The following is a 27563-nucleotide window of genomic DNA, read 5'->3' on the forward strand; positions in this document are numbered from 1 at the left end:
TTAATTAGCTCAGGAATTATACATGCTTTTACTTATTCTATTCTGCCTGGTTTTAGTGGTGTTTGTTGAGTGAAGAACTGAATGCTGGGAGAGCTATAGGATGCCCAGGACAAATAGGGGCTCCAGTACAGAGAAGTCAATGAAGACAGTAATCAGAAGTACCAGCTCTACCACTGTCTAGACCAGTGGTTCTCAACCTGTGGGTCGAGACCCCTCTGGGGATGGTAGATCAGATATCCTGCATATCAGATATTTACGTTATGACCCTTAACAGTAGCAAAAGTACAGTTATGAAGTAGCAACGAAAATAATTTTATGCTTGCGGTGGGGGGGGGGGTTGTCAGGAAGGTTGAAAACCACTGGTCTAGACACCAATGTGCAGGAGGTCCTAAGACAGAAATGGAGAAAGACGAAAGACAACAGTGGCAGCAACAGGAGAGACACAGGGCCGTAGAGGACACTCTGGGCACAGCGGAGACCCTGGGGTTGGGAGGAGGCTCTGGGAGATGCTGTACCAGTACAGCATGGTATGCTCTCACTCAAGATCTAACCTGCCAGGGACCTGGGCAGCAGGGAGAGAGACCTGTGCCTGCAGGTCAGGCGTCTGCTGTGTGCCAGGTTTTAGAAACACACTGCCCCTTGGCTCTCAGTTCCCTCATCTGGAACAGGAGGCAGCTGCCGCTACTGTCTTCGGGGTTGCTCCGGGATTCAGGTGAGTTATGTCTTTGCAGCGCCTCAAGCGTGCAAGCTGTTAACTGTGGCCGGTCTTGGGGTGACCCAGGCAGAGGGGCCCTGGTCTTGTCCCTGCTGCTTTTGCTTGGCTGGGCATGGAAGCTTACCTTCCTGTATATTAAGGACTGCATTGTGCTACTCCAGCCCCTTCGAGCTGGCATATTGATCCCAAGGTAATAGGCTGGGATCGTTTATGGCTAGAAGAGAACGGGAAACACGGCCCGCAGGATGGCGGACATTTTGGGGGGTGTTTTGTTTTGAAGATAGGGTCTCACTATGTAGCCCTGGCTGAACCGGAACTCACTCTGCAGCCAGCGTTGGCTCAGAGCTCACAGAGAGCCACCTGCCTCTGCTTCCAAGTACTGAGCATGCGCCATGATGCCCTGCAGGACGGAACTTTTTTTCCTTTATTTATTTTTTTTTTCGGAGCTGGGGACCGAACCCAGGGCCTTGCACTTGCTAGGCAAGCGCTCTACCACTGAGCTAAATCCCCAACCCCCAGGACGGAACCTTTTAACAAGAAAAAAATTTGTGTAGGTGTGGCTATGTGCCCCACGTGACAACATGTATGAAGGTCCTAGGTTATTATGGCGGAGTTGGCTCTCTCCCTCCATCATAGGGGTCCCGAACTAAAAGTCCTCAGGCTTGGTGTCAGGTCCTTTTACACCCTGAACCATCTTGCCAGCCCAGGGTGGTACGCTGAAGGACTCACGGTACATCCTGCCTGGCCTGCACAGAGAGGCATGCGGCAGCACCATAAACCACAGGGGCCTCAGCAGAGCCCAGCCTGCAGGAGGCCACGCATTTGCACCTACCCGCTCTGCGCTCCCTGGGAGACCCCTGGCTGCCCGTACCTCAGGCAGGGTATGGGAGGGCGGTTGAGAGAACTCTGAACGCAGGCCCTGACTAGACTCCCAGCCGCCAGCAACATGGAAAACAGCCAGGTGAGGTAAAGATGCTATGCCTTGTAAAATGGCCGTGACTTGGTCCTTGAAGCCACATAGGGATTCCTTGATCATCTTCCCATACACCGAACACACACGTTTGCTTATAAGGCTCAAGAGCCCATGACTACCCTTGCTGGGTGCTAGGCCCTCCCCGGGCGGTGTGAGTCCTCAGACCTCTTTCCTGGAGTTTCACGGTGGCCACAGGACTCACAGAGCACAGACGTCAGAATGACAGAGAAGCATGGGTTTAGCAGAAAGGGACGCCACGTGGTGTCACGACAGACGCTGCCGCAGGACAAGAGCTGGAGGTGGTCTCAGGAATCTTCAGGTAGGTCGACCAGGATGTGCACGGGTTGGGAGAGACCCGGTAGGAGGCGGCAGAGTGGGGAAACGTGGCACTGGGTTAGCTTTTTGCCTGGAGAGAATATGATTGGGACACATAAAGACGAAGAGGGAGCCTCAAAATACGATGGCCTGGTAGTCCCCAAGTTTTCCGGACAGCATGCCCTCAGGGGGAATCATGTCCTATAGGCAGCATGGGACAGTACATGCCCAGAGACTGCGTCATAGCCAACCATCTGGGGGTGGAGCAAGATGGCCTTACTCTCTTTCTGAAGCTTCTGTAGGGGGTGTGCAGCAAATTCATAAAACACAGGGGCCCCAGCCGAGCATCCTCTCCAGCTGCAGAGCCCAGCCTGCAGGAGCCCGCATATTGTTAGCACCCAACCTGCTCTGCTCTCCCTGGGAGAGCCCTGACTGCAGCAGTGGAGTCCAGCAGGGAATGCATGGGAGGGTGGTTCAGAGAACTCTGTTGCCATTAACCATTTCACACAAGACCAGAGATATAGGGAACTTTTTTGGTGGTGGTGGGGATGTTGTACAGGAGAGCAAACCCAAAGCCTTACCACCGAGCTGTCAACCTGTCTCCAGTGTAGAAAATTTTTATTAAGAGTTTGGGTTTTAAAATGAGTGAGACACCAGCATCTAGACAGCTCCAGCCTGCGGGCCTGGCTTTCAGCGCTACGTGACAAAGACTCTTAGGGTCTTCCCTGTTACCGTACAGGACAGCTGGTGGACAGCATGGGACATCTTAGGAACGTGCTTTGATGTGAGGGCAGAGTGGCTTCCATGATGGAAACCTCAGACCCCCCCACCCCCAACTCTGTCCTGCCTAGTCTGACAGGTGCGTGGATGCTGTGGCCAGGCTTGGGAGAGGGAGAAGGGTAGAAACCCAGGCCCTGTTGGCTGCCGCTCATCCTGACAACACTCAAACCTGGCCTGGGGTATGTAGAAGCCTATTTTTTTTTTTTTTTTACCTGAGATGGGACAGGGCCAGTGGGGAGGGGGTGTGTGTGTATATGTAAGTGTGATCACTAATTTTCATCTCGTGCCCAATGACAGAAACTGCTCACCCTGCAGCCAAGCCTACACCCGTGGCCCTGTTCCTTAGACCCATCTCATCCCAGAACCTTTGAACTTGGCGGTTCCTCCCTGGAGTTCATCACCCCATCTAGCCCTTTCTGGACCATGGAGGTTTGGCACCCAGAGCAGCAATTCGTATTCCCACATCTCCAAGTCCGGCGGTGACACTGTTGTGACCCCCAAGGGCCCTGACACTGTTATCCCTGTCCTCCCCCAATGATCCTTCTTCCCTAACTGAACACCCACTTTTATATTCCAGGTGTTAAAGCCCCTCCACAGCTGGGGAGGGGATAGCTCTGAGTCTGAGCTGTGGGGTCTGAGTCCAGAACTATACCCACAGGGCATCCTGCTGAAGCAATAGGTACTGATGGATGAAGAGAAGTCTTCATGGGCACCCCCTCTCCCAATCAACAGCACCCGAGGGAGACCCACAGTGCTCTCCTGGCCACAGTGAGGAAGATAACAGGACACAGCCTCCACGTCTAGCCTGTCTAGGATGAGGAGAGGGGGCTGTACTCCTGATGGTTGGACCGGGATCCCTGGCCACCAGCATCTGGGTACCTGTGGGCAGATCCTGAGTGTGACTGGTCCCCTGTACCAGCAGATATGGCTGCTGCAAACGACAGTGGATCAGACTTCTGGGTAGGTGCCCTTCTCCGACCACGTTCCCCATCGGGGGGGGGGGGCTTCACCTCTCTCACTTGTGAAACAGGCACGGTGGCCCCTATGGACACCACGAGGAACTGTCCCCCCCCATTTGTCCCCATCAGCCCAAGTGCAGATGCCAGTCAGAGCCGCTCAGGTGCAGACAAGGCATCCTGGGGTTGTGACAGCTGGGCGTGGGTAGCCCGGCGAGGTGCAACGAAGCAGCATGATGTGCAGAAGAGGGAAGGAGCGCCTGCCTATGGCTGCTCCGGGTAGGAAAGGTGCATGGATGCCGTTTGGTAGGACGGCCTGTCCCAGCTGGAGACCACTCCAGCAGATGGCACAGCACCCCTGGGTTTAGTGGAAGGAAGGAAGGAAGGAGCGAGGGACCGGGGGCTTGGAGCACAAGTCCTGCTGACTACTGGCCAGTGTGTCCCTGCCCCCCTTGGCTCCTTGATCCGCAAGGCTAGCACTGCCCTCAGGATGCCGTGCTGGAGACTGAGGTCCATAGGCCCCACAGCAGTGGTGGCAGCAGCAGCAGAGGTGGCAGTGCAGACCTGTGTGCGTCTGAAGTGCAGGAACATACTGCCAGACCATCCTGGGCCCCGCTGCGGCCTTGCGGTCCGGGGCCTACGTCCTCCGCATCCGCCAGCTGCTCACCACATACCAGCCAGTCCCGGGCTGTAGACTGAGGGTACCCAGGGGCTGCCTCTAGCTCACCATCCAGCACTTTCCAGTACTCCTGGCCTCGGAAGAAATAGGATGCACCTGCAGGAGGGAGGAGGGAGGCTGAGCTGCTGGCTCAATCACAACGGGGCTACACACAGGGGACACCGTGGCTGAGTATAGAGCTCGGGTCGGGGTTTGAGTCAGGGGGAGCAGGCTTAGGGCAGCTTAGACAGGCTGTGTGGGCCACACCTGCTGGAGGAGACTGTGGGACACTGGGGATGGACTGTCAACTTCCACTCTTCTTTGCCAGAGTTTACCTAGCATCCGTTCTGTGAGCGTCTCTTTTAGTATTGGGTGGAGGGAAACACACAAAGGCTGGCAGGCCAGTCCTACAGGCAGGCTGATGTGGGCAGAGGGGAGGGAGGGGAGCAAAGCCAGAGAGGTGAGGACCCAGATCCCTCAGAGCTCACACACAGGTACGTGTGGGGTATACAGTGGTCCGGGGAATCCCATCCTCAGACCCCCATCTACAGACGAGGAACATGCCGGACAGCACTGTCCCCCCGCGCCTGGTGCTCACCGTCAGACCAGCGCATGGCATCATCCAGCACGCTGGGGACACCTCTCCACAGGGGGCCCTGGGCAGGGTAGCCAGGGTCCATGCGCCGTGTGTGGTCGTCATAGCGCCAGTACAGCTGGTCCTTAAAGAAATAAGTCCTGTCATTGTGGGCCCAGGAGAAGACGGCGTCGATGCCACCTGGCGGGAGGCTGAAGTCGGAGACGGGTCGTGGGTACCCTTCCTCTACATTGTTGTCCTTAAACACCCAGTATCTGTCTCCTGGTGGTGAGAGAAAGAGCCATGGGCTGAGGCAAAAAGCTCCCGTCTTAACTTCTCTCCCAATGCCCCTCCCCCACCCCCCATCTTCACCCAGGTAGCAGGACAAGGCTAGTCACACTCAGGATCTGCCCACAGGTACCCAGATGCTGGTGACCCCATATCATCACGTCGAGGGGAAGCTGTGTCTGACACTAATTGAGCACCTACTATACGCTTGGTGCTGGTCAGATAACCAGTGCCTGAGAATCAGGTCCTCTTCTGACAGCCACTTAGAGACAAGGAACCAAGGTATCTGTTACCCTGCTCAATTGATATATATATATCATACATATATATGTGTGTGTGTATGTATATATGTGTATTGTGTGTATGTGTGTGCATATATATGTATATGTGTATGTGATATGTGTGTATATATATGTATATGTGTATATACCTTAAATATATATCTTAATCAAATAACCTATCTTTAAATCAAATAATACATCCTAAACCCTTCTTAAGACAGGGTTTCATGTGACCCAGGCTAGTCTCAAACTCACTACGTAGCCCAAGGATGACCTTGGACTCCTGGTCCGCCAGCCTCCCTTACCTGAGCACTACGGTTAAAAGCCTGGAGCACCGTACCCTATTACGAGTGAGATGCAGGTGAGACACTGAACTAGATCGCTGAAGAACCTTGGGCTCAGTGGGAACAAAGACAGATGCTGGCTGGAGCAAGGCAGCATCGGGCGAGCAGGCAGGCTCCACTCGGGGGTACCAGTGTATGGGACAGACCCAGCGCAAGATGCTCGGTCAGCTCTTGGCTATTTTCAGGGCTTCCCGGTAACTATAAGGTAGAGATGGTAACATAAAAAAGAATTCTGTGTCTATACCATAGCCAGACCACCACCAAGTGGAATGGGTCAGGATACCTGTGGGTGATATTTCTAATCTACAGGAAACATGACACAAGAGGGAGGGAGCCTGGAGTGGTAGATGCTGAAGGCCCAAAGGAATGTTCTAGATTGGAGACCAAAAGACACAGAGTGGATGTTTATGGACGAAATGTACAGTCGCTGTGCTGTGGATTCATTGGCTCGGGGGCCAGTGCTTAAGAACAACTAATCTTGGGGCTGGGGATTTAGCTCAGTGGTAGAGTGCTTGCCTAGGAAGCGCAAGGCCCTGGGTTCGGTCCCCAGCTCCGGAAAAAAAAGAACCAAAAAAAAAAAAAAAAAAAAAAGAACAACTAATCTTGGGCTTCCCGGCCCTGTAGTGGGTTGGCCCGATGCTGCTTGCATTCTAATGCTAATGTGGACCCCCAAAACTGGTTGCCCCAGAGATGAGGAAGTCCACACATAGACTCCAGCTAAGTGACCTTGCCCCCAGTTGACTGTGATCGGTAAATAAGGATGCTGACAGCCAATAGCTGAGCAGAAGAGATGTAGGTGGAGTTTAGGTTTCGAGAGCCACCGCTGTGGGTTAAGGGTCAAGAGAACGTGGCCCCGAGGGATACCCAATTAGAAGACCATTAAAAGCAGCCCAGATGGGGGTTGGGGATTTAGCTCAGTGGTAGAGCGCTTGCCTAGCATGTGCAAGGCCCTGGGTTTGGTCCCCAGCCCCGGAAAAAAAGAAAAGAAAAAAAAGCAGCCCAGACGGAACACAGTAAATAGTAAGTAATAACTTGGGGTTATTGATAGGGAAATAGATTCTGACGGCATAGAGGGCAGACAGCTGCCCGGGTATTATGTTGCTTAAGGTTTATTAAAAATATAAAGGCATGTTTGTTTGTGTGTGTGTATGTGTTTTATCCAGGAGCTCAAAAACCAAAGGCAGGTTAGAAGCTCCAGGTCGGGATTTAATTTTTTTTTTTTTTTCAGCACAGCTCAGTTTCAACTGAGAAAAAAACTGGCCAGCCTGAGGATACGCAGCAAATCTAGGCCAGTGAGCTACACACTCAGACCCTGTCTGGGGAAAAAAGGCAACACAATAAATAGTTAACATTGTCAACTTGATGGTGTGAAGAATCGAGCCTCCGGTCGTGCGTGGGAGGGATATTTTAGATTGGGTTGAGGTGGGCAGCACCACCTCCATGGGCTGGGATTCTGGTCTGAATAAAAAGGAGAAAGAGAGCTGAGAGCATCCATCTCCCCTGACGGAGGCTACAATGTAACCAGCTGTCTCATCCTCCCACCATCATACCTTCCCTAACACAATGGACCGGGTGCCCTAGAACCGGGAGCCATCATAGACTGAGTGCCTTAAAACTGGGAGCCAACCTTTTTTCCCTAAGTTGCTTTTGTCTGGTAATCTGTTGAAGCACAGAGAATACATGAGGCCATGCTGGCTCAGCAGCCTGGTGTCCTCATAGAGCCCTGAGCTGAGCAGGGAAGATGACCTGGAACTGGTACCACTTTCAAATGGAGAGGCCCCGGCATCTCTGAGCCAAGGGAAGGCCACTTGCTTATATCAACCCCAGGTTTCTGTCCCACAGCTAGGACAGGAAGAGTTCCATTTCTACCCATGCATGGGCCCAGGAGGCTCTCACTTCGGCACGCTCATCTCCTCTCTCTGGCTTCCTCTTTCCTATTTACGCTGGTCTCCAACTTGCTCTGTGGCCAAGGATGACCTGGAACTGACAAACCTCCTGCCTCTAGCGTTGGGTCATGCAGTGCTGAGGTGCAAACCTAGGGCTTTGTGTGCACTACGCATGGGCTTAATCAATGAAATCATATTCCTAGTCCCCTGGCCCCCTGAATTTTGGGAGACAGTCTCAGTACGGAACCCAGGCTGGCTGGGAATTTGGAACAATCATCCTTCCTCAGTTTCCTGAGTGCTGGGATTATAGGAATGTACTTCCCTCCTTATGGCATAGACATGGATATAAGAGATACATTCGGGGCTGGAGAGATGGCTCAGCGGTTAAGAGCACCTGACTGCTCTTCCAGAGGTTATGAGTTCAATTCCCAGCAACCACATGGTGGCTCACAGCCATCTGTAAAGAGATCCGATGCCCTCTTCTGGTGTATCTGAAGACAGCTACAGCGTGTACTTATATATAATAAATAAATAAATCTTTAAAAAAAAAAAGAGAGAGATACATTCGGTCTAAGTCTAGCATTGAAGGTTAGGGGCCTTTCTTCAGGGTTAGGGACAGGGTGGAGTAGCCTGGACAAAGGGTACTCCCATGGGCTGTGGCCTCACATCCCCCTTGCATTTCATGGCTGAGGCCCCGACTGCTTTCTTACTTCTCTGTATTCAGAGGGGCTGTCTCTGCCTCGGGGGTCTCCACTTTAGTTGTAAACCTGGGTTTTTGCTCAATGGCAGGGCCCTAGATAGGCTTCGCCTGTCTTAGTTTGCTCTCTCCATCACCTCTAATGCTGCTTCAAATAAACTCCTTCCTCCATGTAGAAATATTCATCCCTCCCAGCATCAAATGTCCACCTGCACCCCTGGGAAGAGATTTTCCTATTTTTTTAGCTTACTGTGTGTCTACAGCGCCCTCTACAGGACGAGCCGCCAGGAGGCAACAATACACACATCATCCAAAGAGTACAGCTGTTCTCAGACTGGTGGCTGGAGGTTGGCAGGGTGCAGGGGAAGCTGAGGTGGGTCAGACAACACCGAGGGAGGCCAGGGCAAGCTGTGGCACGCACAGGGAGGCAGTCCACTCACCTTTGAAGAAGACAATCTTGTGGTCACTGGTACGCTCATACACCGCGTCCACACTGTCCAGGTGCAGCGGCAGACCCCGCCAGAAGCGATGCATTTGAGCGGGCTGCAGGGACACCAAGTGCCTGTCCCGGGTCAGCCTCCAGAAATACTTGCCTGGGTGAGGAAAGGGAAGGTGGCTACCACAGCCTGCTGTGGCTATAGGGATCCATCCGTCCATTCCACGGGACCCCCCAGGGTTACCTTTGAAGAAGAATGCTTCACCACGAATCTGGGCCACAGCATCGAAGTGAGCAGTGCACCTGTGAGGCACATCCTTCTGTGGCCTGCAGGGCAGAATGTGAGAATAGCTGAGAGGGAGAACACCCAACCCAAGCAGCTGGGTGAGCTACTCTTGCCAGAATCATGGGGGTGAGCATCCTGGAAGGACCCACAACAAACCTGTGTCCATGAGGTAGCCAGTGCCTACCAGGCAAACAGGGTCAGTTAAAATTAAGGCCCAAGAAAAAAAATAAGGCCCAAGAAGGCTATAAGTTACTTTATGAGTCTGGGGCTAGCCTAGGCTATATGAGACTTGCTCAAAACACCAAAGCCAACTCCCCCAAGTATGAAACACCAGACAACATCAACGCCCCGAAACAAACCAACGACAATGATTAAAAGACAAAAGCAAAGAATATGAGCTTAACTCAGGTTTGTGGACACATCATGCCCATAATCCTTTTCTCTGGAGTTTGAGACAGGAAGATTACCATGTCCTAGTCAGCTTGGGTGTTAGGTTGCAATGGCCTGGGAATGAAGCACTCAAATTCTTCCTAGAAGGGATGACCCTTGCTATTTAGAAGGGAAAACTTCCAAGTCACAAGAAGTTCCTGAAACTTACAAATTCTTCCTAAGAGGGATGAGCCTTGCTATTTAGAAGGGAAAACTTCCAAGTCACAAGAAGTTCCTGAAACTTACAAGATTGAGAGGGTCCCTTCCCAAAGTTATAGAAGATGTCTGGGAAAAAGAAGCCTCTCCAAATGGCTAAGCTACCTGCCAATTACACAGTTCCAAGGATGCTGTTTTGAGTTATCACCAAGGCTGGGGTGGGCTTTTCAATAATGCAGCTGCCTTCGTATCAACCATCCTCTTGTAAGTAATCCTTACCCTCAAACCTCTGAGTAGCCCCAGAAAACTCACTGGTTCAGGAGGCTAGACTAGAATCCTCTCTCTGGTCTGCTATGGGGCCCTATGTAGAATGAAGAAATGTTTCTATAACTCCCTAGGAAGTCATATAAACTAGGCTTCAGTTAGACCTTATTCAAAGTAGGACTTCCCAGGAAACTACCCACAGAGCCACATACAACAGAGTGCCCCATGCACGAGGGAAATGGCACAGTGTTTAAGGGCATTTCTGCTACCTGAGCATGGGGGCACATGCCTTTGATCCTAGCAACTCAGGAAACAGAAGCAGATCTCTGTGGGTTCAAGGCCAGCCTGGTGTACATAGTGAATTCCAGGACAGCCAGAACTACATAGTAAAATCCTGTCTCAAAACCAACAAGTATTTTCTGCTCTGGCAGAGGACCCAGGTCAGTTCCTAGCACCCATATCAGGTGGCCCAGAACAGCCTGCTACTCCAGCTCCAGCAGATGTCCGTCCCTACCCCACCCCCAGTCTCTGTAATATACATATTTACAAAGAGACAGGTTTTTTTTTAAAAAAAAAAAACCCTTAAAATAATAGCCAGGGAGTAAGAACACCTTCTCAGTCTCCCAGGTCTCAGCATGTAGAGCCTGGTGGGTAGGGGTCAGGGTGTGAATGTTAGCTTGTGCACGCTGCAAATGAGACAGTGTCACACTTCAGAGGCTGAGTGGGTCCTGTCTACCACAGTGCTAAGTGTGCAAGCATGGATCTCCAGAGCTCTGGCTTATATGAAGGGGACTGAGAGGAGAGCTGTGGGTAGGAGCTGGTGGTGATCGACAGTACAGGGCACCCTGATGGAGACCTGAGGGCATTTGCTGAGGCAGCCTACCTGTCCTCAGGCACTGCCACAGAGGGCTTCCCAGGAAAGACCTGCTGAGCCCCACGGCAGTGGGCCCATTCACAAGGAGACTCAGGCTCCAACAAGGGGCAGAACCCCAGGGCAGGGGTCACACATGCACTCCCACCTACCTAGAGGACTGCATGGGAGGGGCTGGGAGGAGAAAAATGACTCCAGAGGGGATATAGCTCAGTTATAGAATGTCCAAAACAAGGGGTTGGGGATTTAGCTCAGTGGTAGAGCGCTGGGTTCGGTCCCCAGCTCTGAAAAAAAAAAAAAGAAAAGAATATCCAAAACATGCAAATTCCAGGGTTCAATATCAATTAAAGAAAGAACCCCTATCTGAAAACACCAGCATGGGGTGAGGTGGGTCAGTTCATTAAAGTACTTGCTGTCATGCCTAATAGCGAGAATTCAGTCTCTAGAGTCCATATGATAGAAGGAGAGAACTTAGTCCTACGAGCTATCCTCTGACCCCTGCATACACTGTGGTATGTGTGTGCTCACAGCCCGTAATCACGCTAAAGATATATACATATATGTGTGTGTATACATATAGATACACACACTACACTAATATATTCTATTATGTATCTACATATGTATATGCATGTATGTTTCTATATGTACATAAATATATGTATGTGTATATACATATATACATATATGTGTATATATATAGATACACATTACACTATTATATATGTATGTATACTATATACATACACACATATGTATATGTATGTATGTGTTTGTATACATATATACATACACTAATATATGCATGTGTATACACATATATACATACATACATTAATATATATGTGTGTATACTATATACATGCACACATACATATGTATATGTATATGTTTGTATACATATAAACATGAATGTATATGCATATGAATGCTAATATATGTGTGTACATATGTACATATATACATACACACACACATAACCATCTCAGGCTGTTGAATATTTGCATGCACAAAGCCCAGGATTCGATTCTCACACGCTGTAATCCTGACACTTGGAAAACAGAGGCCGGAAGTGGGAGGTGGTCTTCATCCTTAGCCACATAGACAGTTTGAAGCCAACCTGGGATAGATGTGACTCTACCTCAAATCCGAACCAAACAGAAAGTACCAACCAAACAACACAACATGGGGTTTGGGGGTAGAGCTCAGTACACTTAACCTTGCAGGCACAAGGGGCCCCAACACAAGAAATACACACACACCTACACATACAAAACAAAAAAAAAAACAAAACAAAAAACTTGGACAGATAGGAAATAATGGTAGGTTGAGCATATTTACTCGTGTCTACCATCCCAGCCCTTGGAGGCTAAGTAAGAAAAATTGTAGGAGTTCAGGGCTAGCCTGGGCTACAGACAAAGACATCGTCCCCCCAAAACCAAACCAGACCAACCAACCAACCAACCCAGAACAAGCAGAGCAGTATCTTGATTGTAAAATTGTTCACGGTGTGCAGCTAAGCCAAGTGTAGCGCCATCCATCACAGAAACAAGAGACAGAAGCCCAAAATGTGTGTGGGCACAGCAAGGAGGCCAGAGTGTGGGGTACGGGGTGCCGGGTGCAGGGTGTGGCGTCATGGAAGAGAAGGGACAGGTTGAATAACAAAAGACTGTGTCTGTGGGAACTCTCAACAGTGTCCTTCTATCAGGGAACATAGCTGCTGTGCTGATAGCCCTGGTCACAGGGACAGGGTATGGATGTGTGCAAGGGGGCGGTGGGGGAACACACGGCATGGAGGACAGGGGACAGGAGACTGACTGGATAAGCTCAGCTCTCAAAATGCAGAGGGACTGACAACTAATGTAAAACCCTGAGTCCTCCATACCCCAAGCAAACGCTGGTGACAGACCTGTCACCGTGTCGCAAGAGCAAGGCTTAGTAAACCAGGCTATAGGAGAGGAACAATTTGAGATTCACCGTAGCTCCCTGGGGTAACAACTCCTCTCCCCTCCCCCCATCTCCTACTGAGACGTTTAAGAGAAGAAGTGATTGTGCTGGAGAGATGGCTCAGTGGTTAAGAGTCTTCTAGAGGTCCTGAGTTCAATTCCCAGCAACCACATGGTGGCTCACAACCATCTGTAATGAGATCTGATGCCCTCTTCTTGTGCGTCTGAAGACAGCAACAGTGTACTTACATATAGTAATAAATGCATCTTTAAAGACAGAGAGAGGAGGGGTTGGGGATTTAGCGCAGTGGTAGAGCGCTTGCCTAGGAAGCGCAAGGCCCTGGGTTAGGTCCCCAGCTCTGAAAAAAAAAAAAAAAAAAAAAAAAAAAAGACAGAGAGAGGAGAGAGAGGAGAGAGAGGAGGGGGGAGAGGGAGGGAGGGGGAGAGAGAGAGAGAGACAGAGAGAGAGAGAGAAGAAGAGGAGGAGGAAGAGGAGGAAGAAGAGGAGGAGGGGGAGGAGGAGGAGGAGGAGGAGGAGGAGGAGGAGGAGGAGGAGGAAGAAGAAGAAGAAGAAGAAGAAGAAGAAGAAGAAGAAGAAGAAGAAGAAGAAGAAGAAGAAGAAGAAGAAGAAAGTGTCCCCCAGAACCAGTCAGCACATACAACAGTGCCTTCCCCAGGACCCTGGGCTATACTGGGTGCTATGTGCCCAGAAGGGGAAGCATTGGACAAGGACAGGCTGGCCAAGGTATAGTGACAAAGGACATGACTCACGGAGTGCTAGACCGATTGTTGGGGGGCTCTGGCAGGAGGGGTGGTTCCTCAGGTTCTGGGGTATCCAGCTGGGCAGTAGGGGACACGGACTCCCGCACACCTGTGGAAATAGAAAGACTTCGTTCAATTGAGGGCCTTGGTCCACCCTGCCTTTCACCCTAGGCGTGGGGCTTGGGCTGTGAGACTGGCAGGTGATTTCCCGCCATTTCCATTCGGCTGAATGGCTGTCGGGGTGGGGCAGACCACCACAGCATGCCTGTGAACTATGCTATGTCCAAGAGCTTGTCCAGGACATCAGCGTCCCTAACCATCACACACCCAGGTGGACACCATGGATAGATGGAAGCCAGGAGAGCTGCAAGAACTCTGCGGCAATGTCCACAGTGCTGGTCACAAGAGCCCGACCGGGAAGTGACCCAGTGTTCAGTGCTGGGCTCGTTTAGTCATGAAAAAGGGACCTAATCTGACTCCTGTGAGGGAGAGACCTTGCAAACACCACACTTGGTGGGGAACCAAAAACAACGAAAACCCCAGAAGGCCTCATTCTGTACGGCTCTGTTTCCCCCAAAATGTCTCACTTCAGGCAATCCTCAGAGACACCTCTCCTCGGGGGCGAGTTTAAGGTAGTGAGAGTTTTGGAGTTAGATAGGGGGGTGCTTGCAGAACCCTGTGACAGTGCCAACTTAACATGTGTGCACCCCCAGAGACACTGCATTACAAACAACACAAAGGCTGGAGAGATGGCTCAGCTCTTAAGTACACTGACTGCTCTCGCAAAGGACCCAGGTTTGGTTCCCAGCACCCACACATCTCACAACTGCTAATTCTAGTTCCAGGGGATCTAATGCCCTCTCCTGACACCCGCAGGCACCAGGTATACATGTGGGGCGTATACATGCATTCAGGCAGGAAATTCTCACACATAAAAAGAAAATCACACAAAGGCTGGAGAGCTAGCTTGTTGGAAAAGGGTGCTTGCTCCTCTACTCTTGCAAAGGGCCTGGGTTAGGGTCCCAGCATCCACACGGTGGCTTACAAACTGCCTGTAACTCTAGTTTCCAGGGGCTCTGGAGCCCTCGTCTGACCTCTGTGGGGGACCTCCTGCAGGCATGTGGTGCACATACGTATTTTCAGGCACATACAAATTTTTTTTTAAAAGAGGCAATTCTGCAAAAGCAAACAAAAACATCACCACCATAAAAAAAACAAAACAAAACAATGACCCCACTCAAATGGGGTGAGGGGCTTGGAACAAGGTTAGGGAGGTGCAGGGTAAGACTGGAGGCTGGTGATAGGTTTGCTCTACTAGGGCAGAATGATGTTTCTGTATACCAAATATCCTCCCTCCCTCCCTCCCAGGGAATCATCTTCCAGATGGGCACCGGGACAGAGACACCTCTCTTTACTTCCTGATGTGTCTTGGGACTAGCCCTGGGCCAGACTCTGCTCCCATTTTGGCTGTCTACATTCCTATGGAACTGTTCTAGGCAAGCTGACTGCCTCTCGCTGCCACGGCTCTACCCTGGCATGCTTCCTCGCCTCCAGGTTCTGGGGGCTACTCTGGGCAAAGTGCCTGAATTTTGGTCCTATAGGGATATCTTCGCACTCGTAAGGGCTATCCTGGGCAAAATGCTCCTCCTTGATCCTGAAGGGCTATTCAAGCTTATGAGCTATCTAGGACTAGCTGCTTGACTTGGGCCAACCCCACAGCTACTGTTCCTCCCTTAGTTATAAAGAGTAGATGGTTATCTTAGCACATGCCCAATAGGGCTGGGTCCATTTTCACTGTTGCCAAAACCCTTCAATCTTTTGAGGAACACATATGAAATCCCCAGAGCTCTAAGTACCAGAGGCATCAGTACTAGAAAGCACTGTGTCCCACACCCCGTGTTCCTCTCCTCTCTCCTCTGTTCCATCCCCAGTAGACCTCATGTGCCCACAGTATTCTAATCTAAGAGGTCACAGCTATGAGCAGAACCAACTATCTGGGGCGCCTGTTCCTAGCCCTACCCTCCCTGTGATCCATACTGGGCTTTGGGGACACTCACCGTACAACTGCCAGACACGCACCCTGTCCTCGTAGGGAAGCCCATAGCGTAGCGGGTCACCCACGGGGCCCTGGTAGTATGGCTGCATGATGGAGCTTGGGGCAGCGACATGGCTCAGACCGATGGCATGACCGAACTCGTGGACAGCCACTGCAAACAGGTCCATCCCGTGGGCATCTGAGGACGCAGAAACTGCATGAGCAAGGGAGGGTAGGACCCCCTTGCCGATGATGGCGCTGGAATACAGAGCTCAGTGGGTGTCTGCATCCTGGCTGGGCTGGGGGGCTCAAATTAGTCATATTCGTGCCGAGGCTATGCGAGGCTGTGCTGAGCTCCTATGAGGCCCTGTGTGGCTGGAAGGAGTTTCCCAGGGCTATCTTACGATTTCATGCTATAGAAGCCAGCTCTTTTAGGGCCAGACCATAATGGAGACATCCCAGGATCAGGAGGATTTTCCAGGCTCAAATACAGTGGGTGTCAACCCCTACACACTATGTGAGAGGTTTGGGCTCCTGTGCCCTGGGCAGGGAACTAGCCGGGTTTGCCAAGCTGACTGCAGACACCTCATGGACCGGTGCCATGAGAAGAGCCCAGTGGGTCTTAGTGGCTAACTTAGGAGTGGAATAGGGTTGAGCTCTTTAAAAGCCTGACAGGGGACTCGTTCTGGGGGGCCACAGCTGCATCTACCTTTTATAGGTTCAGGCTGCTACTCTGGGTCTGCAGGGCTCGCAGGGACTGCCCAGGCCCAGGGTCCCATCTACTTAGGTCCCCCACACACCTGAGGAGCGGAAGGTCCACGCCTCATCGTCATCAAAGTGGGTGTCCCCTGCTGTGTGGTGGTCACCAGGGAAGAATGCATGGGCCACTGTGCCACCGGGGCCATCGAAGGGGTAGCCGTCGTTGTGGTCAGCCTTGGAGAAGTCGATCTGGATATCTGCCATGTTGCCCGCTACCTCGTGGAAGTTCAAGGGTGTGATGTCACTCCAGACTTTGAGGGCGTAGTACATGAGTGCACGCACAGTATCCCGGCCCAGGGGTGAGTCCCGTGGGAATGTCCGGACCCTAGGGTCAGGGTCAGAGTGGAGGCCAGCTGCCCCTGAGGCCTTTCTGGACCTCCCACTGGGGTGAAGTGTTGCCTCTCCTGGACATGAGTGTCCCCTATTGTCTGACTTTTTTTTTTTGAAGTCTCTAGGAGATGAATGCATGTGAGGCCCGGGGGTAACAAGCAAATATCAGCTTTCCAGATGACCTGGGTGGCCGATTTCTCGGGTCATTCCCCACCCTCTAGGCTACACAGGGGTGGGATTCTCACTGACCTGGTCTGGCCCCAGGAACGGCAGAAGGACAGAGAGAGATGCAAACCTGGGGCGCCCCCACCCCGGCCACGCACCTCCAAGAAAGGTTCCTCTTGCTCCATTTGGTGGGTAGCGGAGTCTGACGCCTCCTTCTCGATTGGGCCCCAAGGGGCAGGTCCGGAAGGGAGCAGCGAGGGGTCTTCATCAGTGCCAGAGTGGCCTCATCTGTACAGTATACGTGGGTCAGCAAGTAGGCCTGATTCCACCATTCCAGTGAAGACCCCAGAGCTCCCTCAGGGCTGCTGGCTCCAAGGCCAGGTGTGCTCAAGCCCCCTACCCCCACCTCTCATCCCCAGCCAGGTTAAGCCAGCATTCAAGTTCATGGCTCTAGTCACTCTGAGTCCTCAGTGGCTAATTTCAGGGCTCTGGGCATCGAGGAATGGTACGACCAGACTAGCACAACCCTGATGGAACCAAGGAGCCTCCTGGTGCCTCCCAGAGAACTAACCCAGGATGCCAGTGGTCTCCAGACCGCCAAACTGTTGCATGGCAGTAATAGCCTTGGACAGTTCCTCCTGTGTCTGTAGCTGCCCTGTCGCCGGGTCTGCAGGTGGGAGGTAGCCAAACTTGCTTAGCCACTCCTGGGGACACAGAACAGAGGGAGAGGTTATTGGGGAAGAGCCCACTTGAGGAGGAACTGCCTAAGCTCATGACTGTTGCAGGGGAAATGCCTCTTGAGCCCTGGCCACCCCTACCACATCCCTGTCCATAGGAAGCCTGAGATTCGGGTGAGCATGTGCAGGCGCAATATTTGCCAGCAACCACCAGATGGCGCTGGAGTCCACGTGCCGATTGTGACAACCATCCTGCCCGAGGCTCTCCTCTGGCAGGTTCCAGCTGACCCAGAAGGTTGTGTAGGGCGGGGTGCTCTGAGCCAAAGTCACCCTCCTTTTCAAGAAAGGCACAAACGAGAGGCCCAACCCTAAAGACTAATTTCCTTCCATATCTTCTAAACACGCACGCGCACACTTTGAAACAGGGTCTTACTGTATATAGTCTTGGTTGGCTATGTACGTCTTAAAATGCCAGAGTCTGCTTCTGCCTTCCATGTACTGGGATTAAATGTGTCTGCCACCATACCCAGCTACCCCTGTCTTTTGAGACAGGGTTTCACAGAGTCGAATCTGGCTTCAAACTTACCTTATAGCCCAAAGTGACCTTGAACTCTGGACTCTCTTGCTTCCACTATCCAAGGGATGGGATTACAGGTATATATTACCAAGCCTGCTTCATGTAGTGTTAGGGCTAGAACCCGTAGCTTTGTGTGTGCTATGCAAGCAAGCGCTGTCCTCAAGTTTTTTTTTTTCTTAATGTTGAATTACCCAGGTGTGGTGGTGCATATCTTTAATCCTAGCACTTGGGAAGCAGAAGCAGGCAGATCTCTGAAATTTCGAGGCTAGCCTGGTCCACACAGAGAACGTTCCAGAACAGCTGGGGCTACATAGAGATCTTGACTTACAAAAAAAAAAAAAGACAACAAAAAAGTGTAATTATGGAGTTCTGTATGTCTCTACACATGAATGGAGGTGACCTCAGAGGCCAAAAGCACCTTGGAGCTGAAGCTAAAAATCTCCAGCCAATGTGGGTGCTGAGAGCCCAATTAGAGTCTTCTCCAAGAGCAGTAAGTACTCTTTTGTTTTTTAAATAAAAATTAGTCTAGGGGCTTGAGCGATGGCTCAGTGGTTAAGAGCATAGACTGCTCTTCTAAAGGTCCTGAGTTCAAATCCCAGCAACCACATGGTGGCTCACCACCATCTGTAATGGGATCCAATGCCCTCTTCTGGTGTGGCTGAAGACAGTGACGGTGTACTCACATACATGAAATAAATAAATCTTTTAAAAAATTTATTCTAAATTAGAATCGAATGGTTTATTTTGTGTGAGGCATGTCTTGCCTGCATGGCTATGTGTGGCCACATGCATGTTGGTTACCCATGGAGGTCAGAAGAGAGCATCAGACACCCAGAACTGAAGCAATGGCTGGTCTCAAATGCCCCCTTTCCCTCCCTTCCGCAACTACTGGGAATTGAACCCAGGTCTTCTGTAATAGGAACTAATGACCTCAACCATGGATCCAGAAGCTCACTCCCATCCCCATCCCCCCATGTCCCCCACCCCCGCCTTTTGAGACACTGTATCACCACGTACGCCTGGTTGCCCTGTAACTTGTTATGTAGGTGTTGGCCCTGAACTTACAGAGATCCTCCAGTCTCTGCCTCCCCAGTGCTGGCATTAAAGTTGTGTGCTGTCACATCCAGTAACCTGCTTCTTTTATGATGGACACTTAAAGAAAAAAAATCAACCCGTTCATGTCCTTCCCTGGTTCTGAGGATGCGTCTCAGGCTCTGTCTCCTGGGCCAGCTGTTGATGCTGACTGACGGCTGTGGCTTGGGAGCCCAGTGGAGAACTGGCCTTCATCTCCCTAGGATCCCTCGGGGCCTTAATCAGAGGCAAGCTACCACGGCTGGGAGGTTCAGCCCGGATGATGTAATTTGTATACAGTGTGCCTCCCAGGTCCCCTCCCCAGATACATGTACCCCTGCTGGGGTTTCTCTGTTTCAAATTCATCCCCCTCCAACCCTCCAGGCAGCCAGGCAGGAAGCTGCCCATGTATATGGGATGCCAGAGACCTGCTTCTAATGCTGAAGGGCAGGACCATCAAGGACAGGGTAACATTCTCCATAGCAGCTTAGAAGTAAGAGCCACACCCCTGGGTGCAGGCCCAGATCTGTCTACTGTCCCATTTTGGATTCTGTTTGAGGCCAGCTTGGGTAAGATCCTGCTTTGACTTCTCTCAACTTTTTTTTAAATTTCTTTTGGTAATTGTCAAGAGAACAAACACACACACACACACACACACACACACACACACACACACACACACACATCAACAGACACAATTTCAAGACTCCCTAACAAGCTCACAGCAAGGCCTCATGACTGCAGGAAGCCACCCACCCCACACCCCACCCCCGAGCTTCCTCAGCCCTGACATGAACACTTCAGGGGGAAGGGGTCCATCTTCCAAGAGTAAACATGAACGGGGAACCCCTGGGAGGGTCATTCCTAGCCCCCTAAACTGGGATGGGATCTGGTGCTATCCTGTGTAGAACAGAATATAATCGGGAACTGGCAACACTGTACCTGCAGTCTCAGATGCCCAGCCCCCACCAAGAGAAAGCTCAACTTTTGCCTGTTGGTAGCCCCCCCCCCTTCCTGTATCCAACCAAGGCGTTTCTCACAGCCCTAAGTCCTGGGAAGGGGCCGACTGCAGTGGGCTTTGGTTCGGGGAGGTGGGTGATGGTCAGTGCTGGTCTCAGGTGGACTCACATGAGGCAGACACTGACAACATTCCCTTATCACAGAGTACAGGGATATGGAATCCCCGGGCTCACCCATCTCTAGGCAGGTAAACCCCCAAATACCCAGAGGTCCCCATTATCAGCTGGGACTAGTGAGTAGTAAATGTCCAATGAGGATAACCGGCCACTGAGGTGTCGGTTAGCCTAGGGGACTTAGGGCTGCCTAGGCTGACAAAAGCCACCTAGAGGACAAGATTTCTGCAGAAGAGAAAGCCTTGACCAACACCTTGCAGCTAGCAAAGAGCCAGTCCCTTATCACCTCACCTGACCCCCTCTTACCCTTGAAGGTGTACAAGCCCCTCCCCACCTCGACGTCCACAACAGGGTGGCCAAAGATAGGACCTCTTCGCTTTTTCTCCCCTGTCTCCTAAAACCTAGAGAGCCCGGACCACACACCCTGTCCTGGGCCGCCAGCTTCCTGCTTGCCTGCCTGGTCCTCCTTCCACTGTCGCCACGGAGACAGACCGCTGTCTCCAGGGCAACGGAGGCTGCAGCAGGCGGGTGCTGTGAGGCTCAGGGTGAACCTTCCAGAAGGCCACTGGGGAGGGGGTGGGGCCAGGAGAAGGGGAGTCCCACCCCCAAGGGCGGATACCCTTTCCTCTTAGCCCAGTCAGAGAACGGGGCCATTACTGCAGACCAGTAGAGCCAGCTGGTTGGGCAGTCAGGGATTCCTGCACAGATGTAAACACGCAGTCAGTCAGTGAGTGCCGGGGGTACCCCCCTCCTCTTTCCCATCTTGCTGTTGCGTTTATCACCATTTGACACAATGTGCATCTTTTTACAGCTCTAACGAGGCATGATATATACAGCGTTAAAATCCTTCAGATGATTTTTTTTTTTTTGCAAATTTATAGAGTGCAGCCGCCGCCCAAGCCCCTGGTGCTGACTTTACCCAAGTGTCTCTTGGAACCTGGGCAGCTCTGCCCACAGCCTCGGTCAGGAGCCATCTGTGGCCCCCAGGAGCCTGCAGAGCTTGCCTGGGACCCAGGCTATTGCTATGAAGCTGACAGCCACTCCTCATCCCTCTCTAATTGGACCCACCAGCTGGAGGCAAACAGATACACCAGCCACATCTCATAGGTAGGGAAACTGAGGCCCAGAAGCTGAATTCAGATTCTTGTCCTTCTGACCAGTGCCAGAAGCAGGGCCAGCTCCTGGTGTGTGTGTGTGTGTGTGTGTGTGTGTGTGTGTGTGTGTGTGTGTGTGTGTGTAATTGTCAATAGTTACTAATATATAAATGAGTATAGGTACCACAGTCCATGGGCAGGGCCACCTTTGGCTACCCACTCCTCACACCTACTATCCTTTTTCCATCAACCCCCCTCCCCGCCAGACCCTAGACAGAGCACTGATGGAAGCCCCAGTTACAGGGGAGGAAACTGAGGCCCAGATGAGCTGGATAACCTGCCTGCCCACAGTTACACAAGCACACAGGATACACGACTCATTCATTTATTAATGAGTATGTGGTGCATACGGAAGCCAGAGAACCACTTTGGGTGTTACCCCCGGGACCACTGTTCAGCTCGTTTGAGACACAGTCTCTCACCGGCCTGGAGTTCACCAAAGAGGCAGAAAGCTCCAAGGACCCACTGTCCCCCAGTTCTGTCTCATCTGTGCCAGGAATACAAGTATCTCCCACCATGCCAAATTTATATTTACATATAAATATATATTTCTTGCTGTGTTTGTGGGTGGTGCCCAAGGAGGCCAGAGGTATCTGATCCCCAGGAGCTAAGAGTTACAGGCGATTGTGAGTCACCTGTCGTGGGTATTGGGAATCAAGTGTGGGTCTTAGGTGCACGCTCTTAACTACTGGGCCATCTCGTTGAGCCCATGACCAGCTCTGTAAACACGGGTTCTGGGGCTTGAACTTGGGTCCTCGTGCTTGCACGGCAAGCACTTTACCAGGTGAACCTCTCTGCAGCCCCTGCATGGCCCTTTTAGAAAGACAGATCCTAGCAGGTAGCCGGAGGGATCCCATGCCTAGGGCTGGTTGTGAAGCTTGTGAAACAGACCAGGGCAGATCTGTCCAGAAGTGGGCAGAGTGGAGGGGGCAATGGAGGAAGACCATGCGCATAGCGTCACGGGCTACTTTGTTCCTGGCGACAACTGCACCAGTGATCGCTGACTGTTTCCTATTGCAGAAGCACCACACAAACCCCAGGATGTGGGAAGGATGGCAGGTGCTGGTTTTGTTTTCTGGGCTCTCCTGTGAGCAGGGTGGGCACTGTGCAAGTCAGCCTGATGAAGGGTGCGCTACCATGACCCCCCATTTTACAAACAAGGAAAGAGAAGCACAGAGAGGTCAGGACACAGACCCAGTCACACAGCACGTGAGTGCAGAACTGGGGCTGGATCCACCTGGTTCCTGAGCTTATCCGGTAACCACTGCAAGGGAAGGGAGGGATGTGACAGAGGGGACAGTTAGATGGACGCCCAGGGAAGTTGTTCTGGGTAGACACGGGATTGTCCAGGTAAGGAGCCCTGGGAAGAACATTCATGCTGGGAAGAGTAGGTCTGAGGCTTTGATTTGAAAAGTAGCTAAGCACCAGAGTCTAGGAAAGACAAGGACATCAATGCGTCAAGGGTGTGGGGACAGGCCCAGAGTGAGACTTGGACCTATGAGGGGAGGCCAGGCTGTGCATCCCATCTTTTCTGCGAGCCAGGTGCCCAACGTGCTTCAGCTGTTTCTCCTTCATGTGCCGGCAAAACTGGCCAGTAGCAGATCCAGAGCCAAGAGTTACTAAAAAGCTCCATGTTTACAGTTAAGGCCGAAAGCATTTACCACACCCTAGAAGCCCCCAGCAGTGTCCTCACTGGAGAACGCTCTGCAAGCTTCCTGGCCGTCCCTAGCTTCCCCTCCCTAAGCACAACCTGTTCCTATGGGCCCATCTAAAAGGAAGGAAGACTGATGCCCTGGGATCTGTTGGGTCACATAGCAGGTAAGCAGCAGTGTGGGACCCAGCCTGGGTCTAGGTAAAAGGGTCCCACAGGGTGGCCAGGTTAAGTGACACACCTTTAAGCCTAGCACTCAGGACAAGAAGCAGAGGCAGGCAGACCTCTGTGAGTTCCGGGTTAGCCAAGGCTATACAGCAAGACCCTGTCTCAAAGTGAAGCTCGAAGCATGTGACATTGAGACCTGTTTTCACCCACGCGTGCACACGCATGCATACACACAACACACACACACACTAGTACAGAACTCAGGGCCCTTCATATACTAGACAAATGACCTCTGTAGGGGTTTGGATGAAAGTGACCACCCTACACCAGGCTCACGCGTATGAACACTCCGTCTCCGGTTGGTAAGGCTGTCTGGGGAGGATTAGAAGGTGTGGCCCAGAGGGCCTAGCTTCAAGTGTCAAAAGAATGGTCATCCCTAGTGTGTTCTTTGCCACCTGATGACACGAGCACCCAGCTGTCCTGGTAACCCCAGTCTTCAACCTTGCTATTGTCACCCCTACCGCTCTGGTCAATAAACACTTTGATTTCCAAGTTACCTTGGTCACAGCAATAAAAACATAACTAATTCAGTGGTTCTCAACCTTCCTAATGCTGTCACCCTTTAATACAATTCCTTACGTCGTGGAGAGTCCCCCAACCATAAAATTATTTTCGTTGTTACGTCATAAGGGTAATTTTGCTACTGTTATGAACCGCAGTGTAAATATCTGATATGCAGGATGTCTGATATGCTACCCCTGTGAAAGGGTCGTTTGATCCCCGAGGGGGCTCCACCCACAGGTTGAGAACCACTGAACTAAGACCAACTAAAACTAACACACAGCCTCACCTCTATTTTCTTGAGACAAGTGTCTCGCTAGGTGCCATGGCTGGCCTAGAACTCCCTACATAGACCAGGTCTTCGACTCTTTAAGATCCACCTCTGCCTCCTGAGTGCTGGGATTCTAGGATTAAAGGTACATACACCACCATACCCAGAACTGGTCCTTTTAAAGAAGTAGTCTCAGGTTGCTTAGGCTAGCCTTGTGCTCTATGTAGCCAAAGATGACCAAAGATGACCAAAGATGACGAAAGATGACACCGTATCTCTTCCCTCTGTTCCTCAGTACTGGGATCATGGTGTGTGCCACCATGTCTGGTTAAGTGGGTGGTACTAAGGCTGAGAGCCAGTGTTCTGTGCATGCTAGGCAAGCAACTGGACTATATATACACCTCTAAGCCCTCTTTCCACTTTTTTAAGAGTCTCACTCTATATAACCCATGCTGGTCTTAATACATTCCTCCTGCCTCAGTTTCTGTGCAGCCATAATGAGTGCCTAGATCAGTGAAGATCTGAACCTGCCCTGCTGTGTGGTGCCAGCCGTGGGAGAGATTTTGCTACTGTAACAGGCTTCCGAGTAGAAACTTGCTGGGATCATTTGCGTAGCAGCCAGCATGAAGGGGGCTCTCAAGCAGACCCCTAGCAGCCATGGGCCATCAGATGCCACGACTGCTTGGTGCTGCTGATACACGGTAACCACTACGGAGCCAGGCCGAGATGAGTGGTATGACATTTGTAAATGAAATATGAGGGGGGGACGGGGACCGCAAGAAGCCGCAGAGCCAGGCAGCGAATGAAAGATTCTCCAAGACAGGTGGTGAGTGAAAACCGCAGGGAGTGCGACCCAGGGCCTGATCTGACTGTCTGAAAACTGTCCACTTCCCCATGGCTACCCAGCTGGACACTGAAAAGGCGGCCAGGACGTCACTCTCCAGAACCTTCCCTGGGATTGCACACTTTGCTGTGTGCAACCACTTAAGAAACGGAGTAACAAAACAAGACCCACTGAGCTGTGAGGAACCACATCCTGAGTATCCTTCTAGGGGGCCTGGGGGCCTCTTCTTGGCTTTATTCACGGGCGTTCGTCCCTCCCAGCCCAGTCGTGGGTTCAGCAGTGTCTGGCAGCGACTGATCACAAACACAAAGGCGTCCTTCTCCTCAGAGGCATCCAGACCTGAATACGCTCAACAGCCCGCAGAGGGCGGTCTGAGGGGCATCAGAAAGCTCCCACCCAAAGCCCGCCCATCTTTTGCAGCTCAGTACCCCTGAGCCCCAAGCTCTTAGGTGCCATCCCCTAGAGAGCCACCAGAGGGCGCCCCCACCACCACCACCACCACCACAGGAGAGGCGAGCAGGACCGGGTTCCCACACCCGGGAGGGTATTGTCCTGGGCAGGGGGCTACCTGCTGCACCCTCCCACCTTACCCAGGATTGGACCACAGGGTTTTGCGGCCTCTGGCAAGCCTGGAGTTACGCACCTCGGTTAGTGAGGTCTTCAGGGTGCGGGTAGACTGGTGATCCTGGGGTGCTCAGGAACTCGGTAGGGGAGGGGAAAAGTCGGATGAGGCCCACAGGTGCCAGGAGGAGGAGCCAACCCCACCCCAACCACCGAGGTCCAGCTGCTGCAAACTTCCCAAGTGCACTGAGCCTGATTTAAGGACGTGGATGGGCAGGGGCACCCTCTCCCAGACTCCGCCTCAATGTCCCCTAACCAGGCCCCTTTGAGACACTCCGAGAGCTTGAAGGGTCTGGGCTCTGTTGTCACCCACCCAGAACCACGTCTGGATGTCCCAACGCTCATAGCATCGGGGAGTCAGCTATGAAAGCTTAGGAGCAGGAATGTGAGGAACTCCTATTTTAGAGGCCATTGGAGTGGGAGGAAGCCACCTCAGGGGACCCTCAGATATCTGCAATGGGCAGAGAAAACACGGGGCCACTGCCACCTCAGATGCCTGGGGCCACCTCTCTTAGTTAGCCCCTCTCTTAGATCCTGGGGCAAGTGTTGGCAAACAGGAGGTTGCTCCTTCCCCAGTGTCTCCTCCAGCATGAAATCTCCATGACACCTTGCCTAGACCTGAGGGTGTAGGAGTCCTCACTGCCAACCGCCCGTGGAGAGCGGACTCTGCCAGGACCCCATTAGGATATTGGCTGGCTTGGGCCAGTCAGGAAGCCGCCCCTGGCCGGGTCTCCAGATCTTGGGAGCCTAGACCGGGCCTCCTCCTCCTCGAAAGCGGGCTCTATCCACCACGCGCGCCTTTGCAGAGGGCTTCGCGGGCCTGCGGAGCCATAAAGTCTGATCGAAACCTTCCGGGTCTCCTGCGGGTTTCTAAACCCGACTTCAGTCAGGAGGGTGGACGGACGAGAGGTGGGAAGATGCCGGCGCCCCGGTCCCCCAGCCCCCAAGCAGGGGTGCCCAGCTAAGCTCTGGCAGTGGGAGTTGGCGGGATGGGGACGGCAGCGGGTTTGACACGGCAGAGGTTGTCACCCGCACCGGCGGGACAAGGCCGATCGCTCCGGCGGAGGAGGAAGGAGACCGGGTCGCGGCACGCACGCTGTGCAGAAAGCTCTTCCAACGTCCTCAGCGGGGCAAACTCGGGAACCCCAGGTTTTCCGGACGCCCACAGGCGCGTCCCCGGCCTGGGGTGCGCGCCCCTGACCTCCCACTCCGGCCGCGAAGCTCGCGGGGCGCACCTCTCCGGGCGTCTGTGACACCGGTCACCCCGCCAGAGGTCTCTGTGGAGCTGCTTTTAACCAGAGACCGGGCTCCGGCTGGGCGACCACCTCCCCGGGGCTCCCGCGGCTGCGGCGCACGACCGCACGGAACGGGAAAGGGACCGGTGTCCTCCTAGATCTTCAATCGTGCGCCCCACTCAGCCTGAGCCCCAGTCTCAGTTTCTCTGTCTTGGAAATGGGTCGCCCTCCGCCTCGCCCCGGATTCGCGCACCTCTCCAAGAACAAGGGAGAGTCTCCCTTCTCCCTTGCACCTCGTGAACGCCCGCGGACCCGGCTCCCGGGCGTCCAGGGTCCCGTGCCCGCGTCCCGCACTCACCACCCCAAGGCTGAGGTCCTCCGCGCGGGGCGCGGGCGCTGCGCAGCCCCCATGGGCCGCCAGCGCCAGCATAAGCAACAGCGGCGGCAACCCGGGCCCGGGTCGTGGAGGGCCAGGTCCCCGGGGGGATCCAGGTCCCCGCGGGCGGCGTCCCATCCCGCTATCCCAGGCCGGGTGGCGAGGGTCTCCGCACTAGCCAGCAGCTAGCTCCGCGCCTCGCTCGGCTCCGCGCCCGCACCGCTCCGCTCCGCGGGACTGAGCCGCGCGCCCGCCCGCCTCCGGGGCAGGGCCATGCTAATGTATGCTAATAAGATATAGCCACGCCCACTCCCTTAA

General features: G+C 52.7%; 1 protein-coding gene and 1 long non-coding RNA gene across 4 annotated transcripts; one reads left to right on the plus strand and one right to left on the minus strand.

Annotated features, from left to right (window-relative positions):
* Positions 1 to 2603: 2603 nt before the first annotated feature.
* On the minus strand, positions 2604 to 27506 carry Mmp17 (matrix metallopeptidase 17). Of its 2 annotated transcripts, none has more exon segments than NM_001105925.1 (10): positions 2604 to 4514; positions 4996 to 5253; positions 8908 to 9060; positions 9148 to 9230; positions 13627 to 13726; positions 15675 to 15851; positions 16453 to 16736; positions 17065 to 17194; positions 17478 to 17610; positions 27228 to 27506. In NM_001105925.1, coding segments are annotated over 10 exon segments (1764 nt in total). In that variant the 5' UTR covers positions 27384 to 27506; the 3' UTR covers positions 2604 to 4224.
* LOC120095935 (uncharacterized) lies at positions 5389 to 7254 on the plus strand. Of its 2 annotated transcripts, none has more exons than XR_015634779.1 (3): positions 5389 to 5541; positions 5758 to 5901; positions 7113 to 7254. It is a non-coding gene; the product is annotated as an uncharacterized LOC120095935 (long non-coding RNA). The 2 variants fall into 2 exon arrangements; XR_015634780.1 differs by having other exon boundaries at positions 5762 to 5901; positions 7113 to 7245.
* Positions 27507 to 27563: the final 57 nt, after the last annotated feature.

Source organism: Rattus norvegicus, chromosome 12 (assembly GCF_021556685.1).
Source record: "Rattus norvegicus strain SHRSP/BbbUtx chromosome 12, alternate assembly SHRSP_T2T, whole genome shotgun sequence".
Classification (NCBI taxonomy): Eukaryota; Metazoa; Chordata; class Mammalia; order Rodentia; family Muridae; genus Rattus; species Rattus norvegicus.